At 39.2% G+C, this 16,812-nt stretch overlaps 1 protein-coding gene across 1 annotated transcript in view; it reads left to right on the forward strand.

The window, feature by feature from the left end:
• PMP22 (peripheral myelin protein 22) overlaps positions 1-13,874 on the forward strand; it is a 102,941-nt gene extending 89,067 nt beyond the window's left edge. The window contains exon 5 of the mRNA XM_069200342.1: positions 12,031-13,874. Coding sequence (XP_069056443.1) covers positions 12,031-12,197 — 167 coding nt within the window. The 3' untranslated portion in view covers positions 12,198-13,874. The remainder of the gene's footprint in view (positions 1-12,030) is intronic.
• Positions 13,875-16,812: the final 2,938 nt, after the last annotated feature.

Genomic DNA, 16,812 nt, shown 5'->3' on the forward strand with positions numbered 1-16,812 from the left:
TGGCTCAGCCCATCCAAGAAGGACCTCTACTTAGACAACTGGCTTCTAAAGGCAGACTAATAACAAAAGGTAGCTTAAGACTTCGAAACTACAGCCAGGCTGCTAGAGAGACCAGGCTTGATTATCAGGTTGGACAAGTCAATCCCAACACCGGTCCAGTGCCTTACTTAAAGGAAGAATAGGTAGAAAAAGTAAAAAAGTGCATTCTACGGGAGATAGAGTTACATCAATCCTGAACGAATGCTTAGAATTGAGGAGAAACATGTTTATGAGACACCTTCAACAGTCTATGAGGGATCAGTTCCCACAGAAGAAAGACTAATCTTGACAACCCAGCTTGCAGAATCTCTACATAGTAAGGGTAACAAGCAGAATCTCCGGAAAGGGGTATTCTTCCGAAATGTAAATTTCAAAACAGACCATAGGAATGGATGCTTCATTGTAAGGATGGAGAGCCCATCTGAATCAGTTGGCAATCCAGGGTCTTTGGTCAGCCAAGGAGAACACATACTATATCAGCCTATTAGAATTGAAGATGGTAGTCCTTCAAGCTTTTCTGCCCTTTGTGGATTCAAAAACATCAGGGCTCAAACAGACAACACAACTACCTTGCTTTATATGGTCAGGTAAGGGGGAACACAATCAAAACAGTTGTCTCTTCATGCACAAACAGCGGGGCTCTGAGCCTTGTCCAGAGGATCACATTGGCAGTGATAGACATCCCAGGAGCTCAGAACCAGGAAGCTGATTTTCTCAGTCAACATCACTAAAAAACATGAATGGTTCTTGAATGTCAAAGTCATGTGAAACATTTTCAGAGAATGGGGATTTCTAACATCAGATTTAATCAATTTAATCAACTCAGTGGTCTTTTGATCAGATGGTCAACACCATTTGTCTTTGCCTTTCCTCCAGTCCATCTCATACCATTGTTTATCGTGAAACTACACAAATCAAAAATTAAAAATGATCCTGATAGCAGCAGATTGGCTGAGACAGGGGTGGTATGAGGACATTCTAGATCTGCCAATCACTCAACACAGAATCAAAACCTTGCAGACCAGATCTTCCATCCAGACTTCAAGGCCAAATCCAATACCGAGCCTACAGTCCTTGAATTTGATTGCATGGCTCCTGAACTTAGGCAGAACAGAAATGTGAATCTTCTTCAGAAATGCATGGAGATACTTGCAAAGGTAAAACATCCCTCAAAGTGACCATGCTATGTAGTATAATGGAATAGATTCTGCACCTGGTGCCATTTTATGCCAAGAAGAAGTGATACTACCTTACTTTCTGCATCTAACCAAATCAAACTATCTCTTCCCCAAAGGACCACCAGCTTAAAGATAATTGTCTCAAGAAATCTCTTACTTTAAAAGTCCATTAATTTAACATTTTCTGCAAGGACTCAAGGAGGTTTTCCCACCACTGAAAAGGCTATCTCCTCCACGGGAGCTCAGCTTAGTACTATTGAGGCTGATGAGGTCTCCTTTTGGGCCTCTTCATAGACCTACATTTCTCCTGAAAACCAATCTCTTGAATTGCTGTCACCTCATCTAAAAGACTCTTTGAGTTACAAGCATTATCCGCAGTAGAAACGTTTGCTCTCTTCCATTCCTACAAAGTTGTTTTTAGGTATTCACCCTTCATTCTTACCCAAAGTGGTTTCTGGTTTCCACATCTGTCAGACTGTTAACTTACAAACTTTCCGTCCTAATCTGACTACACCATCAGAGAGGGTTGTCCACTTGTTTGACATTAAAAGAGTGCTACAGTTTTATCTAGAGACATCCAAGCATACTACAATGCAAAACAGTTGTGTGTAAATTATGCCAGTCACACAAAAGGAGAGGGATGGAATGCTCTCAAAAAGTGTAACCATGGGTAATGGTTCGGGTTGGCCTTCCAGCCTATTGTTTTTCACCCAATGTGCTACTCTCGAAAACGGCCAGCCTTATACAAATCAGTTCTGACTCTCCTACTCCTGGACAACAGTCCATCCCAAGGTATCAGGCAAAGCCCCTCCAGAATGGAGCACAAGCAACCCCAAACCAGTGTCAGCTTTCTAAGGCTTCGTCAGTGAGGTAGAGATTGGATCTTGTGCACAGTGAGCAAGGGGCCCAAGTCTGGGCATACCTTTGGTTACTTAGTGGATAATATCAATCATACAAAAGGTGAGGGGAAGAATGCTTGCAAAGCGTCTAACTGGCAGTCGTTCATAGTAGCATTCCAGCCCATTGTTTCTCACCCACTATGCCACTCTAGTCAAAGGGCTGCCTTATACAAATCAGTACTGATCCTGCTTCTCATGGGAACAGTCCATCCCAAACTGCCTAATAAAGACACCGACCGAAGGGGACCAAAAGCAATCCCAGACCGGTTTGTTTGTAAATTATGGCCACATTATAGATGGGGCTGCTATTTCCAACTGGTCCATCGCAAGGTGGCTAGTGGCACGCATTTCTTTATGTTACCAACGGTTTAATACGCCACTGCCTGGAAAACCAAAAACTCTCTCTACAAGAGAGAAAACAGCTTCTGCAGTATGATCTACAGCATGGAAGTCAGTGCATACATTTACTAGACACTATTGTCTGGAGTCTGATACCCAAGCAGATGGCAAGGTACAGCAGGAAACGATAAGGACTTATTTTAAATGAAAGGACCCCTCTGTGCCAAGAATAAACACAGACTGCCAGGAAAATGCAGTCAGGGAAGTTCACTACTTAACACTGGTTTCTCTGCTTTTGAATGCAGCAATGATGTTGTATTAATTTAATCCAGAGTGTTATTTTGAATGTTCAGGGAAAAAGAAACCTCTATTAGGCTTCCATGTCACAGAACTAAATATGAACTCATGGACAAAAACATTCTGTAATACGATCTCCGTGGAAGAATGCTGTGCAAAAAGGTGTTCTGCAGTCTGCACATGCAGTGGACAATTATTCAACGTTTTTGACTTGAATGAAGATTCCTACGATGCAGCACCAGGACCACATTTGCATAACCATTTCATTCCCCATAGCCCAGGCAAGGCATAATTTATCTTACGTACCGTAGACTCAATTCCTCTGTATTTAACAGCAATTTGCACAGTTCTGTTGCTTATGAATATCTGTCCAAACAGTAAATCTATAATTACATAATATTGATTGATATACCTACCTTGAAAAATGTTCGTTGAAAATTGTGTTTCTCCAAATTAAAGTGTATTTTGTGAGTTCAGTGGTATTACAGTATGACTGAATACAGCAGAGAAAATCAGGGTTTCGTTTACGTTTACATTTCCAACACGATTGACTGCTGCACTGCTGTTTTGAAGGCCACTGGTGCATAGAAGGATTCTGCACTGCTCTTTGTGGTTGCTGAAGTGAGGAAGGCATGCAATCCACTGCTGTGTTTGAGGCTAGTGGTGTCAGGTAGAAGGACATTTCTAGCTACTGGTGTCAAGATGGGAGGCATTCCACACTTAGGTTAGAGGTTGTGTAAATAGGATGAGCTGCCTACCATTCTGTTTGAGGTAACAAGTATTTAAACGTATTAGCTGGTCACTCTGCTTGCCTTTTACAAGCATTACTCCCTGATGCATCATTTGAAAAACTGCACCTTTTGAACTGGAAGTTATACCAACTTATTTGCTTTAAACCTGTGCTAGCATATACATCTCCTCCTAACCCATCACATTCCCAACCAGTTAGGAAGGAGTAAGAGCAGGTAGATGGTCTAAGGAAAGAATGGCTACAAGTTGATGCTTGTACTATTAGGCCTTGCACTACATCCTAAACACACATCACTGTCTTCACCTCTGCATGTGCCCGGCTTACATTGACAGAATTCAATGGTTTGCGATGCTCAGCTAGAGTGTAGCTCGCATAGGGAGGTGCTTGAGCAAAGGGTGCTCCAACATTTCTCAATGACTCTAAGCTTTTTAGAGAAGCTTTTTAGGGTCCTGCCAGCTTACTGCTTGCTCTGGTATTATTCAACTTCTTGTGATGGTGGGAAAGCAAGAACTAAAAGCACAAGAATTAAGCTTGAGTCATTGTTCCTTATTTCAAAACATATTGTGCAGATTAATTTCATGTCTGTTCATGTTTCTATAGAGAAACTACATTTTGTAACAACTAAGGGCCTGATTTAGATATTTGCGGATGGGTTACTCCGTCACAACTGTGATGGATATCCCGTACATTTAAATCTAAGTCGCATTGGACATAATGGGATTTAGATTTCGGCAGACGGGATATTCGTCACCGTGGTGACGGAGTAACCCCTCCACCAGTATCTAAATCAGGCCCTAAATTATGAGCGAGTAATGAATTGCATTCCCTGATCTCTGCTTTCTAATTCCATGAGGTTGCTTAATACCAGTTGTTTGCCATTGAAGTTAGAGTAGAGCCAGGAAAGAGTTAGAGAAATGTAACAAATTTGACACTTGAAGCTATATACGCCTTTAATTCAATATAATAATGAAAACTCTTGGCCGCACACGTAATTTAAGCACAATAGTGCCAAATGCCACCAGGTCAATCTTTAGATAGCCAAAACAATAGGCTTATCAAAAATAGAATATTGATCTGGATGCCCTCTGTGAACAAATAAGACCTTTTACACAAAATATAATTGATGCATTTAAAATGATCATTAAAACTGCTAATTCTTGTTTCTAACTTCGAAAACAAAAATGTATCACATGTGAAAATGGTTTACAGCTTTAAAAGCCACGCCAAACTTGGTATCTGTAATTCAGAACTATGAATAGAATGATTGCAACAGGAGTTTGGCAAACACGATGCATATCTGCTGAGGCTCATAAAATTTAGATTTGTTTGGCACCATCTGCTAGTTGTTTTTGATATTGGATTTTCTAACGATTAGTTGTAGAAACTCACTTCCTTTTATTTTAAGAACCATAAAAACACAAAAGTGCCACCAATATGAGCACTCTAAGTGTGAGTACACAGTAACTTTCATGCACTAAGTAGCAGAAGGGATGGTATAAATTGTGACGCATGAATCAGCTTTCAAAATGACAATAACCATACTTCTGTTTATTGCTTTCCTACTTAGCTCTAAACATGATATATCCTAATACTAATAGCAACAACAATAATAAGTAATAAGCATTTGCCATGCAATGGGTCTTGCGTTTGCTCGAGTTAGAGCTATTAGCGTTGTAAATTCCTAACTAGACTTTTCTTACCACATAAATTGATAATGAAAAGTAAAACAGTTGACATAAGAAACCTGATTCAAAGCTCCACGGACACCATAAGCATGAGTGCGATTGAGAGACACAAAAGGAAAAAGAAGTTCGCTAGAAGTCAAACGTATCGGCAAATGTTCAATTATCCATATAACAGAACAGGGTTGATGGTCAAGGCGGTAACAAAAATGCCCCAGGGAGGGACAAATGTAAAGCATTTACCAATGATAACAAAGGATTTTTAAAAGGCAAGCCCATGAATGAGTGATAGTGATGGGCCTGCAGTGGGCGTGGTTAAAAGCCCACAGATAGATTACAACATGCATGCTTGACCTAAAAATGATTATCTCTCTCTCTCTTTATGTATGTATGTATATATATCTCTCATTTTATGTATGAATGCATATATAAATATATACATGCATACATACAAAGAGAGATAATCATTTTTAACTATTATTGTACTAGTGTGTGTGTATATATATATAAATATATATATATATATATATATATATATATATATATATATATATATATATATATATAATATAATTTATTTTTTTGTATTATTCTATACCCATTAACACCTGCACCATATTTAGCAATCACTTGGCGTGTGAGCTAAAGACTTGCTTGCCAATATTAGTGCAGACCTGTGCAGGGAGGAAAAAAGAATACATTGTTGAAAAAATATGATTTTCCCCATTTTTGCTCCCATGAGAGATTTTGCTTGTGTCACAGCCAAAACCACTGAGCCAATTTACACCAAACCTGGAATGTGCGCAGAAAACATGCTTTTGTCGGTGTACATCTGTTCAGTAGTTTCTGAAATATAAGCATTTTAAAATGTTGCTTTGCAGCCTTCAAAGGGTTCAGAGCTACAGTTTAAAAACATGATTCAGAAATTCATAACTTCTTTTAATCACAATTGATTTTTTTCTCAAATGTGAATTGTTTCTACTCTTATGAATTTTGGAATTTTTTAAACAAAAACAAAAAATTATGAAAAATTATAATATAAAAAGTGAAAAACAGAAAATTAAAAAATATAGTACAATAAATTTAATTGAGCCAAAGGACAAGTGCAGAGCCAAAGAACGTGTGCAGTGGGGGTAGCCCGCCTGTGGTGAGTTGGGCAAAGTTCTGCTGATGACCTTATGACTGAGGCTGTGTGCAGTGGGGTTTGGCCAATTTAGTGAAAAAAACTGTTAAACACTGAGGGCTCTACCTCTAAATGGCCCTGAAATTTGCCAATCATGGCATGCAGGGCACACAACGCATGCCATAGCTCACATCATGTAACAGGCAGAAAACATAAAGCGCCCATTTTAAAATGGCACAGGAAAAAAATACTGACCACCAAGAGCCAAACATATCTGGCGACATGAGTTATTGTGTGCGTTGTAAACCACAACTGGCGAATTTCAGTCATTTAACGCCTTTGAGCGAGATCCATAACTCAGTTTTAGCTGAGTTAAAGTAATCTACAGTGGAAGAGCACAAAATTTAGTAAACTGGGCCCTCTGTTTAGCATCAAAAGGTCATCCTGAGTTTCTTTTATGGGGATCCCTGTGTTTCTTTTCCATCTCCCTCTGCGCTGTGATAAAGTATCTGTTTTTTCATCTGACATGTGGGTCATTGTTGGTGTGCCTGTATTTCCGTGCTCTGTAGTTCCATTCACAGATAATACTAGACTCACTCTAGTCAGAACATTGCCTCCAACGGGTCATACAAACTATAAGGTGTAACAACTAAGCAAGGATCAGTTTATTTTACCAATATGCAGAGGAAAGAATGTTGTGCTCCACTCTTGTCACTATGAGTTAGTTACTCTATTACAGTTAACGCAACTGGTTACATAATCAGTGGAAGTGGTGATAAGTCTCAGTGAAACAATCTTAAAATTATTTATCACTCTAGTCCAAAGCACTCTGGGCCCTAGCGCCACACCAGCATCATTTGTTTATGCTAATGTGGCATTCAGGAGACCATTTTCCTTCGCCATATTTACAAAGTGGCGCAATGCATTACTTTCAATAGGCCTCCCTTTACCTTGCAGGGTTAGTGCCACAATTTATGGTGTTAATCCTGCAAAGTACCACAGTAACGTCATACATTTTGACACTATTGTCCTAATGTGCGCCATGTTGTGCCGTATTGTAAATATGGCACACACATGGTGGCGTTAGGAGGGCTCAAGAAAAGTGGCACATCAGAGCTGATGTGCCACTTTCTTGTAAATCTGGCCCTCTGTGTGCTAACTTCTTTTCAGACACTGCTGTGTCAATCAGAATTAATATGGTGTGAAAATGAAAAGTTGAGCCTACCTTGCAGGGGCCTAAAACTTGCGACCCTGTGGTGGCTTAGACTGTACGGATGGTGCTGTAAACGAAGAAGGAGCCCGATTAGCCATGACTGGGGGGATGAAATCATACTTAGCAAGTATGCTTGATTATCAGATCTCTCAGGATATATTGTGTTAGTCACTTTCTAGTTGTAGCCATTCACTTTAAGGTGCTAGCCTTCAAGGCATAAAATCGTTTATTGATGGCCCGTCCAGTATGCTCCGCAGCAAAAGGGAGGTCTTACAAATGCTAAATACCAGGCCAATCTTTTTGTGATTCCAATGTATGCATTATCTGTACTAGAAGTATAACTTGATTTTGTATGAATCTTTTAAAACTGTATTTTTGACATGGGCTAAGGTTAGTTCTGCAGTCTAAGACAAAGCTGCCCCCTCTGTCCCACTCAAGCATGCCAACCCTTTCTTCTGCCTGCCCGTGGTATGCAAGTAGGAGGCCTGGTTTAAATGCTTAACATTAATGCATATTCCGTTCAGTTAACTCTCTGGGAAAACAAAAGCCACTTCTGTTAAGTGAAATAGTTGGGAAATAGTTTGTAAAATGTCAATGTGGTGGATGTATTTGGCCTGACTAGGAAATGTCCTTTAGGATTCAACGACTCTCTGAAGGGCCTATTTAGCTTTCTTAGTGATTGCATTATCTGGCTTACTGTCTTCGCTGTTGTAATGTTTTCTATGTAATAAAAAACGATCTAACATATACTGTCACCTTGTCAGTCTAGTTACTACAAAATTGAATTCTCTCAGAGAATTCAGGATTTTAATGTATTTATTACACACATTTGATGGGCTAAACCGTACCAAGGCTGCAAAAACCTCACAGCACTGTACAGCAAAAAAACATGGAATTTGCAGAAAAAATATTTTTTTCAATTTTTTCCAAAATACAATCAATAATGCAATTCTCACAGCTGAAATGGGGGATGGTTTAGATCAGTGGCTCTTAACCTGTGGTCCTGGGACCCCTGGTGGGTCCACAAAGCCTACTCAGGGAGTCACCAACTGCTTCGAAAAATAAGGAAGCAAAATATAAAAGTGAACGTTTTAAAACGTTCTTTAAATTTGAAGGAATTGAAATCGGAGGCTGAAAATTAAGTTAATATCCTCAGATTAATTTGTGTGACCAGTGCAAGTGCATTAAACAGAATATGGTCTGGGTGATGAGTGGCATCAATTGAATTTAGAAAAGCTTTAACCTTCCCATTAAAATATACATTTTGATTTTCTTATATTTGTTTGTAAATTAAAGAAAGTGTTTCATAATTTGTATATGTGTCTTACAAATGCTTGTTTCTGCATTCTTTTGTATTGTTTTGTGGTTCAAATCTTCGAAAATACTTAAGCGGGGGTCCCTGGTTTTCAGTAATGAAACTGAGGGGGTCCCCGGTTTCCAAAATGATTCAGTGCCTGTCCCCTGGTTCCAATAATGATTAAGTCAGGGGTCCACAGAAGCTAAATGTTAATAACCACATGTTTAAATCATAAGACAGTGAATGTTCGACCTAGCAGTACCTGCGAGTAGTTCTGGGGATGGTCAACAGGAAAAGGTCACCCAGACAGAGTGGCCGAATAAGGCATTCTCAGAAAAACATGTAGCGCAAATATAAAGCTGCAGTGCCAAGCAAACATTTTTGAATTAGAGTCAAGATCTTGAATTCTACTCTTGCTCTCTCTGGAAATTATTCTAGATTCTGTGTTAGCTGCAAAACTTTGTCACATTTCTGAAACCCAAACATAACTCTGACTGCAGCATTCTGGAAACACTGAAGCCTTATTAGTTGGTGTTTATGACAGCCTGCTACAATGCTATTCCCATGATCAAGTTGGGGTATGGACCCCAACTGCTGTATGGACCCCAGCTGCTGTAGAAAGTGTGATGGATGACGGAAATTGAAGTTAGCAACATTTCAAAACAATGTTCTTGACTTCTTTGTTAATATGAGGACCAAGAGTCTTGTCATTGATCCGGAAAACTCCCTGATTTCTTATTGTTTCTGAGCACTAAATCGAGAGCCATAGTAAAATACTGGCGATAGGAAATTTTGGTCATCAATATTTATAGGATGCGACTCTACATAGAAGAGTCACAGTCCAGTACCATACACAAGCTCAGATCTTTGACTCGCCACCATCAAAATACTGATGTCTTCCTTTTCCCTGTAAAGTAACTCAATTGAATTAGTTATCATCAACAACGGCATGAAACAAGCTTACTCAAACCCAGGCATTACCATGAACATTTGATTCCTAAGTTTCCTCACTCTATCTAATCCTAAGTCTTTTAAATTGACTCCAGCCTATCCTTCTAGCCCGACTCCACACCAGCACCCTTTATGGGCATCCTCAATGCTCCAGCCCTCCTCATCCAGGACCTGATGAAATATGATCACATCAACCCCGATCCTGATGGAACTCCATTGGCCCACCATGCCAGCCTATACCATCTTAAAAACCGGATGCATCATTTACAAAATTATCACGACCGGCAGCTCCACTTATCTTGCCTTGATGCTCACCATCTCTGGTGGATGCGGGCACACTCGTGGCTAACTAAAGAAATGTAAAAAAGAAAAAAAAAGACAGCAGGCCTTTTCCATCTATGCATCCAGGATCTGGTACAGCATCCCCTTACCATGACAGCCCAAAAGCTTCTACAATTTAGGAATGAGTTGAAGAGACACCTCTTTAAACAGCACTAAATCAAAATGCTTTGACAATCCAGAACCCAGCTTCCTTTCCTCTTAATCTTTGAGTTTATGCTTGTCTTTAATCATGGACTGTACTTCTCCTTCTTGGCTGGGTTCATGCTATAGAAATATCATATACATGCATAAATATAGTTAGCAATACACACTACCATAAATCAATATATACCATTCATATCCAACATACTAATAATTACTTCTGTTTTTCCACATTTCAAATGCCCATTTGCGCATCTAGCTCTAAAGGTCTGGTATCTCATCGGCTTAATTTTTTCCACCTTCTTCAGTCAACATACCCTTTACTCTCCTTTTTACTACGGAGTGGGGTGTTGACCCAGCCCAGCTCCAAAACCACCCGAGGGTCTCCGTTTCTCCTTACAGAAGAGAGCTAGGTGACACTGGCATATGCATGTCTCAGAAGCTTCAGTACAGCTTCGTTGCACTTCAGTCCTCCAACTAATATTTGATTTTGGGGTGTGAATCAGTCTAGCATGCTGACTATGCCGATCCTTAACCGTTTTTGCATTGAATAAGTCCACCGTCTTTCAGATTTATTCTACCTGACTTTTCTAGTCTGAAAAGCGGTCAGTCCATTTGTTGAAAATTATATATCTATCCCTCTTTTTAGCTCTCAGGAAATGTTAGCCACGCATCAACACACCAGTCAGGAACTTCCTTCTCTGGATGATGGTTAACTCCTAGGAAAAGTAGTCTCTCTCTTTCTCTCTTCTTTGTTGGTGACATACCCTGCCAGTGATGGTCCCCAAAGGCGTTTCCCTCATAGAGAACCAAGAACTCCCCTTCCCTTGCAGGGGTATCTCAAATTCTCCCACATGTAAATCGCCTATACATTTGTTCCTTCAACTTCAAATCAGTCTGCTTCCTGCAAATCTGAACACAAGTGTGCTCAACATCTAACACCATCCTATCTATATTTGGACCCTACATCCAGAATGGCACTCACTGTTCTACACCAGTTTACTCAGGCTACATGCTGCCTTTCCAGCTCCATTCTTTCAGCACCATTTCTCTGCACCAGTCATCCTTCCTACATAAACATTGTCTTCTGAGTCAAATAAGACAAATCCAGTTTCAAGTTCAGGCCTTGACCCGTAGGCTGAGCATGTTGCTGGTTTCTCACTCTAACAGACCTATCTGCAGGCTTTAGTTCCACTACTACACAAGATGCTTTATACCATAAACTTCCGTAGCATCCTCGCTTACCAAAGGAATCCCTCAAAGATGCTCACATAACAATTAATGCATACCTCAATTAAATATTGGGAACTTCTAATAGAAGACCAAATGATTTGAAACATATCTTAGCTGAATCAATAGTCCTTATTATAAAAGGTGCAGCATACCAACTCCTAAATCATTTTTCCTGTGATAGGAAGAGTGAACATCTAAGCCAACATACTACAGTCACCTTGCTATAGCATTATCTGTTTCGTTCATACCCTGTGCCATAATCCAACAGTGCCCAACATAGGTCTAGGATGGCCTGGTTCTTGAAAGATTTACATGAAATCTATTGAAGATACATTTACATACAGTGAATTTAAATGGAATTTATTGATACTGTCAATGGTGATACTAAAAATCATGCATCGATCTAGCTCAGAACTTTTAATTTCCCAAAAACAGATTCTTGCAAATACTTAATTTCTTTCAGTCGTTCAGTTATTGAAGATTTTTACACAACTGTGTTTTTTGGGAGGATGACATATAAAACCTGTTTCTCCTATCCTTTCTAGGTTTGTGTGTGATGACTGGAGCAGCAATATTCACTGTACGACACACGGAATGGGCCCCGGAGAACTCAAACATCTCATTTGGCTATGCCTATGTTCTGGCATGGGTGGCATTCCCATTGGCAGTAATCAGTGGTATCATCTATGTCATCTTGCGGAAGCGTGAATAAAGCTTTGCAGAAGAGAGTCATCAGACAGCTCGTTATGAGACATCCATCGAAGGAATTCAAGAATATGAGTGAGGTGGAAGAGAAGTGGATCTCCTCCCAACAGAAAAACAAACAAAAAAGAGTTACCGTGTTAATTGAAGATGTATATAGTATCTATGGTTTAAAACATATTTATAACACTTTTTACATGTATGTACATAGTATTGTTTGCTTTTTTGACCTCAAGCTTTTGACAGCTAAATAAGTGCCTAAATAACGTTTTACTTACAACAGTTTAACATATCATATGTGTATATAGCTGCATATATATATATATGCATAAAATGAAACAAATGAACATATACATATACACACACAAACATGGATTCATATGTGTGTAGTCAACGTAGGCGGACCCCACATGCACAAATCCATGAACCATGATTTATTTTCAGAGTGTGTCAAAAATGTATATTTTTATATGCCATAGGACAGTCAAACTTTAGTCAGCTTGAATCACACTGAAAAAAATTCGGTTTTCCTTGAGATCACACAGACATGCACATGAAGTCGTGTTAATTTCTTTTCTGCTCCACATCTTTTTTCATGGAGAAGTACTCAACAGTGTCAGTATGAATCTTCACAGTGGCTAGTGTTTTTTGTACTTTTGTACAGGTGTGTGCTTCTTTGCGTACCTGCCATCATGTCTGTCTGTGTCATCCAGGAAAATGAATATGTTCTTGGGAAGCATGCATTAATATATGTAATTGTATTACTCTCTACCAATGTTTATTTATATACATGTATATATATTTTGATTATTTGTATGTATATACATGTATATATTTATACATACATTTATATATTTCCATTTTGCCCTGATAATAAATAATAGCCAAACCGTTTTCGAACTTAAATATTCACATTGTTAACCTAAAGGCATGTTTAAATTTGCATTGAACACCTACCACCTTTTACAATGTTCATTGTTGCTTCTGTGAAAAATAAATGAGCTAAAAACCAAAATTGGGGAGTGGGATGGGTTTGAGTCTGGGTGGGGGCTGAAGGAGAGGGATGGGGCAAGGGAGCTAACAAACCAGAAGGTAGGGCAGGTGGGTTTGGAGTGTCATTTCTTGAAGAGTAGACACAAAATAAATCAGAGAAAAATAAAAATGTTAAAAAACCTGAAACAAATGACAAATTAAAAAAATAAATACCACATATGTGAAATGGTGCTACCTATCTACCATTCCTTATATTAATAACCGTTTAACACTCTCACTGGAAAATTGCATTAACAGTTTGTGAGCAACAGAAAACTATGGGAGAATAAATAATTTTGTGTCATTTGAAAGGGCTTGCTACTTTCGTACCTAAAAGTGACATTTTGCTAATACCTTATTTTACTCTTTTTTTAAGAAGAAATGTGTAACCAAAGTTATTTTATTTTGTTTGGGTTTCTCGTGGTCAGAAATCTGTCAGAACAAACCCTCTCTATGGTAGGGGAGAACGGCCCCTACTCTGTAGGCTTCACATCCGGAGATGTGTATCTGACAATGACTTGTGTTGGCAGCAGAAGAACAGTAGCAGTCAGTTGGCGCCTCCCAATGACATGAGGCGTACGTTTTGCTTTTCTGATTTTGTATCGACTGCGTGCAGTAAGAAGCTATGAAATAAAAGTCACAATAACTCTCTGGATTCAGTCTTCTTCTTTTAAGCAATAATGTCACGAGCAACACATGACCACTAAAAGCGCAGTTGCTTTGCCCTAGAAATTAAGTAGAAAAGGAGTCATGGACCTCGCTCTTTTTCTAGATCATTTGCTTATTTACTAATTTGTTGCACATCTACTGAAGGCCAAGGCCACAGTTTCAAATAAGAATTTCTGCTTCGTAGTATCTCTATTGATAGTCATAAACATTAGAATAATCCTGTTCAGTCCGTGGAGACGACAGAACACAACCCACATATTATTTACTAAGAGGGTGTAAACACTAGCTTGCCCATTGCGACTGAACACCCTCCAAAGAATACAAAGGGCAAGTTTTCATACAAAATGTACACTAATCAAAATTAAGTTCCCATTCAAAGTAAATTTCAGAACCCGATTAACTACATTTCTGCCTAACTGTGCGCGCAATGAGGACGAAAAGGAGGAAGGGATAGACATACATTAAAAGAGCTGAAATAGCACCATGTGCATTTAAGACGTCGTGAGTTTTTGAGTTCCAGAATGCTTTGTACTGGCAGTTGACTCTCGGAGTCCTTTTTTTCCAGCTTGTGTGAGTGTAACTTGGAACATTGACGGTGTTGTGTTACCCACTTTTCCACAGGAATACATCTTTTTCGTCTGTTGCCAAAGTTTTTTTACATTTGGAAAGCTTTTTGTAGCCTGATTTTCTAATCACAGTGCCTTTACTTTTTTGAGGTTTCCTTAACATGGCAGAAAAGCTGCATCAGACCCCACCAACTTTGTGGAGTGTCTTCATATTTCAACACAAGATGTGAATTTTGTGTAAATGTTCAAAACAAAATATACCAAAACATCACATCCAGGTTATGGGAACAAGGTTGTTAAACGAAGCCCTCTTGATGAACTGGTCAGAGACCATATTATATGCTTTTCCTCCAGTTATTCTATTTCCTGCAGTAAATGTGAAGCTGTGGAACATTTAACACAACATTAATAATAATTGCCCTGAATGACCCATAGACTAGTGGTTCACCGACCTTCTGCAGATGCCATTGTCACTACACAATAGGTTTCAATTATATTATCTGAACCAGACGTTATTGAATTTGCCAAGATGACCCCTGAAATCAAATATGCTAACTTAAATTTCCCAACATGACTCCTGAAATCGGACAATATGATAATTTGAACTTGCCATGAAATTGCATGGATATCTTAGTGGAAGCAAAAAGATGCTCAATGATAGCCTCCTGTTACTTCAAATTTGAAAAGGTTTAGTTTATCGTGTCAACAACAACGTTTTAAACCAAACTCTTGCCAAGAAGAGTTGATTCTATGGGGCTTGATTCTACAGTACTTGTTATAGCTGGCAAAAGCTAAGCTGTATATTTTCTCACTCAGAATTTAGGGATTTTATGCCTCCAGTTAAAATCACTAAAATGAAGAACTAGAACTTCAAATTACCATTTGTTTTGCAGTGTGAAGTTTCTCCTAGATTCTTATGCCATGCATAATGCCACCATCTAGTAGTTGGGTCCATAATCCCACAATCAAGTGGTTGGTTTGTAAGTGTTATGATGCAAAACTTCTTCTTAGTCCTGGTGTGCATCAACATAGGAGCACCTTGAGTGTGACATCAGCTGTAGGCACACAATGTCCTAATGTGTTACCACCAATTTAGATTCTGTTTTTTTCTGATCTTAGGTATTGAGGTGTCTCACGAGACCTCCCAAAGGACTGGTGAGGGGACCTCGAAAATGTGGATATCAATTCTCAATGCTTGATGCTGCATCAAGGTTATTTAGGAAATTATCGGGGAAACTTGACATCATTGGAGCATGACTGTTGAGCACAATGAGGTCCTTGAGATTCCTCTGTGTCACTTTGTAGCATGAGCACAATTTTTAAGTTCTGCAACAATTGTCATAGGACGTTCACGCTTAACAACAAACATCTATCACGTATGATTTGACCATAGTCCCGAGGATTGTTATGCCTGTTCTCTTTTTAAACCTAAGGCCCTATTACATATGGAAGATCGTAAGTGCTGACTGGGCAGTGGGAGATATTTAGGGCTTTCCAAGCTCAATCACTCCATTGGTGAAAGAAATGTTTTTTTTTCTGAAGATGATGATGCTAAGGTCGAGGGGGCTGAGGACCAAGAACTCAGGGAAATTCTTCCAGAGGTGGTATGTTCTGTGCAAAAGAAAGCCTTACAGTGCCCCAAAGCAAGAAACCTCATGAGTAGCGAAAGACAAGTCACCAAAATTGCTGATTAAAACGACAGCCAAAACCTTCAAGTGTGAAATCAGAACACTATAGGCCTAAGACCTCAACATTGAAGAAGTTTACAGTCGAAGAAATTCGAGAAATCTAAAGAAAGAGCCACTGGTAAGGATCTGCTGAAAGGCATGGCTCAGCTTCTGAGGTCTTTGAGCTCAAGGGGAAAGTGTGATCAACACCCTTGAAGTAGAAGTCCAAGGGAGACAAGAAAGTCTCCAACATCCTTGATAGTGAGAAGAGGAAAAGGCACTTGAGGCAGAAATTGAATAGCTAATAATGAAGAAAATGACCATTTAAGAATCTAGGCGACAACACAAGATTCTTAAACCACTAGGAATTAAAAGGCATAGGCAAGAAGCAAAAGTTGTAGGACCACAGGCGTTTGAGGTAGTCACTAATCAGGTTAAGGCTACCAACTCACAACATTCACTCTGGGCGGATATAGAGCAGTCTCCCCACAAGCAATATCCCTCAAAGCCATCACCACCAAATACCTCCATGTATCACTGGGAGGCAAAAAGAACAGCAGAAGCTTTTGGGGCCAGATGGAAATAACAAAATGCAACATCATCTTTCTTATATAAACTCTAAGACCCATTTATACAGAATAAATATATGCCTACCCATACTACACAGTATCATGCAACATGGAATAGAAGT

This window comes from Pleurodeles waltl, chromosome 7, assembly GCF_031143425.1.
Source record: "Pleurodeles waltl isolate 20211129_DDA chromosome 7, aPleWal1.hap1.20221129, whole genome shotgun sequence".
Taxonomy (NCBI): Eukaryota; Metazoa; Chordata; class Amphibia; order Caudata; family Salamandridae; genus Pleurodeles; species Pleurodeles waltl.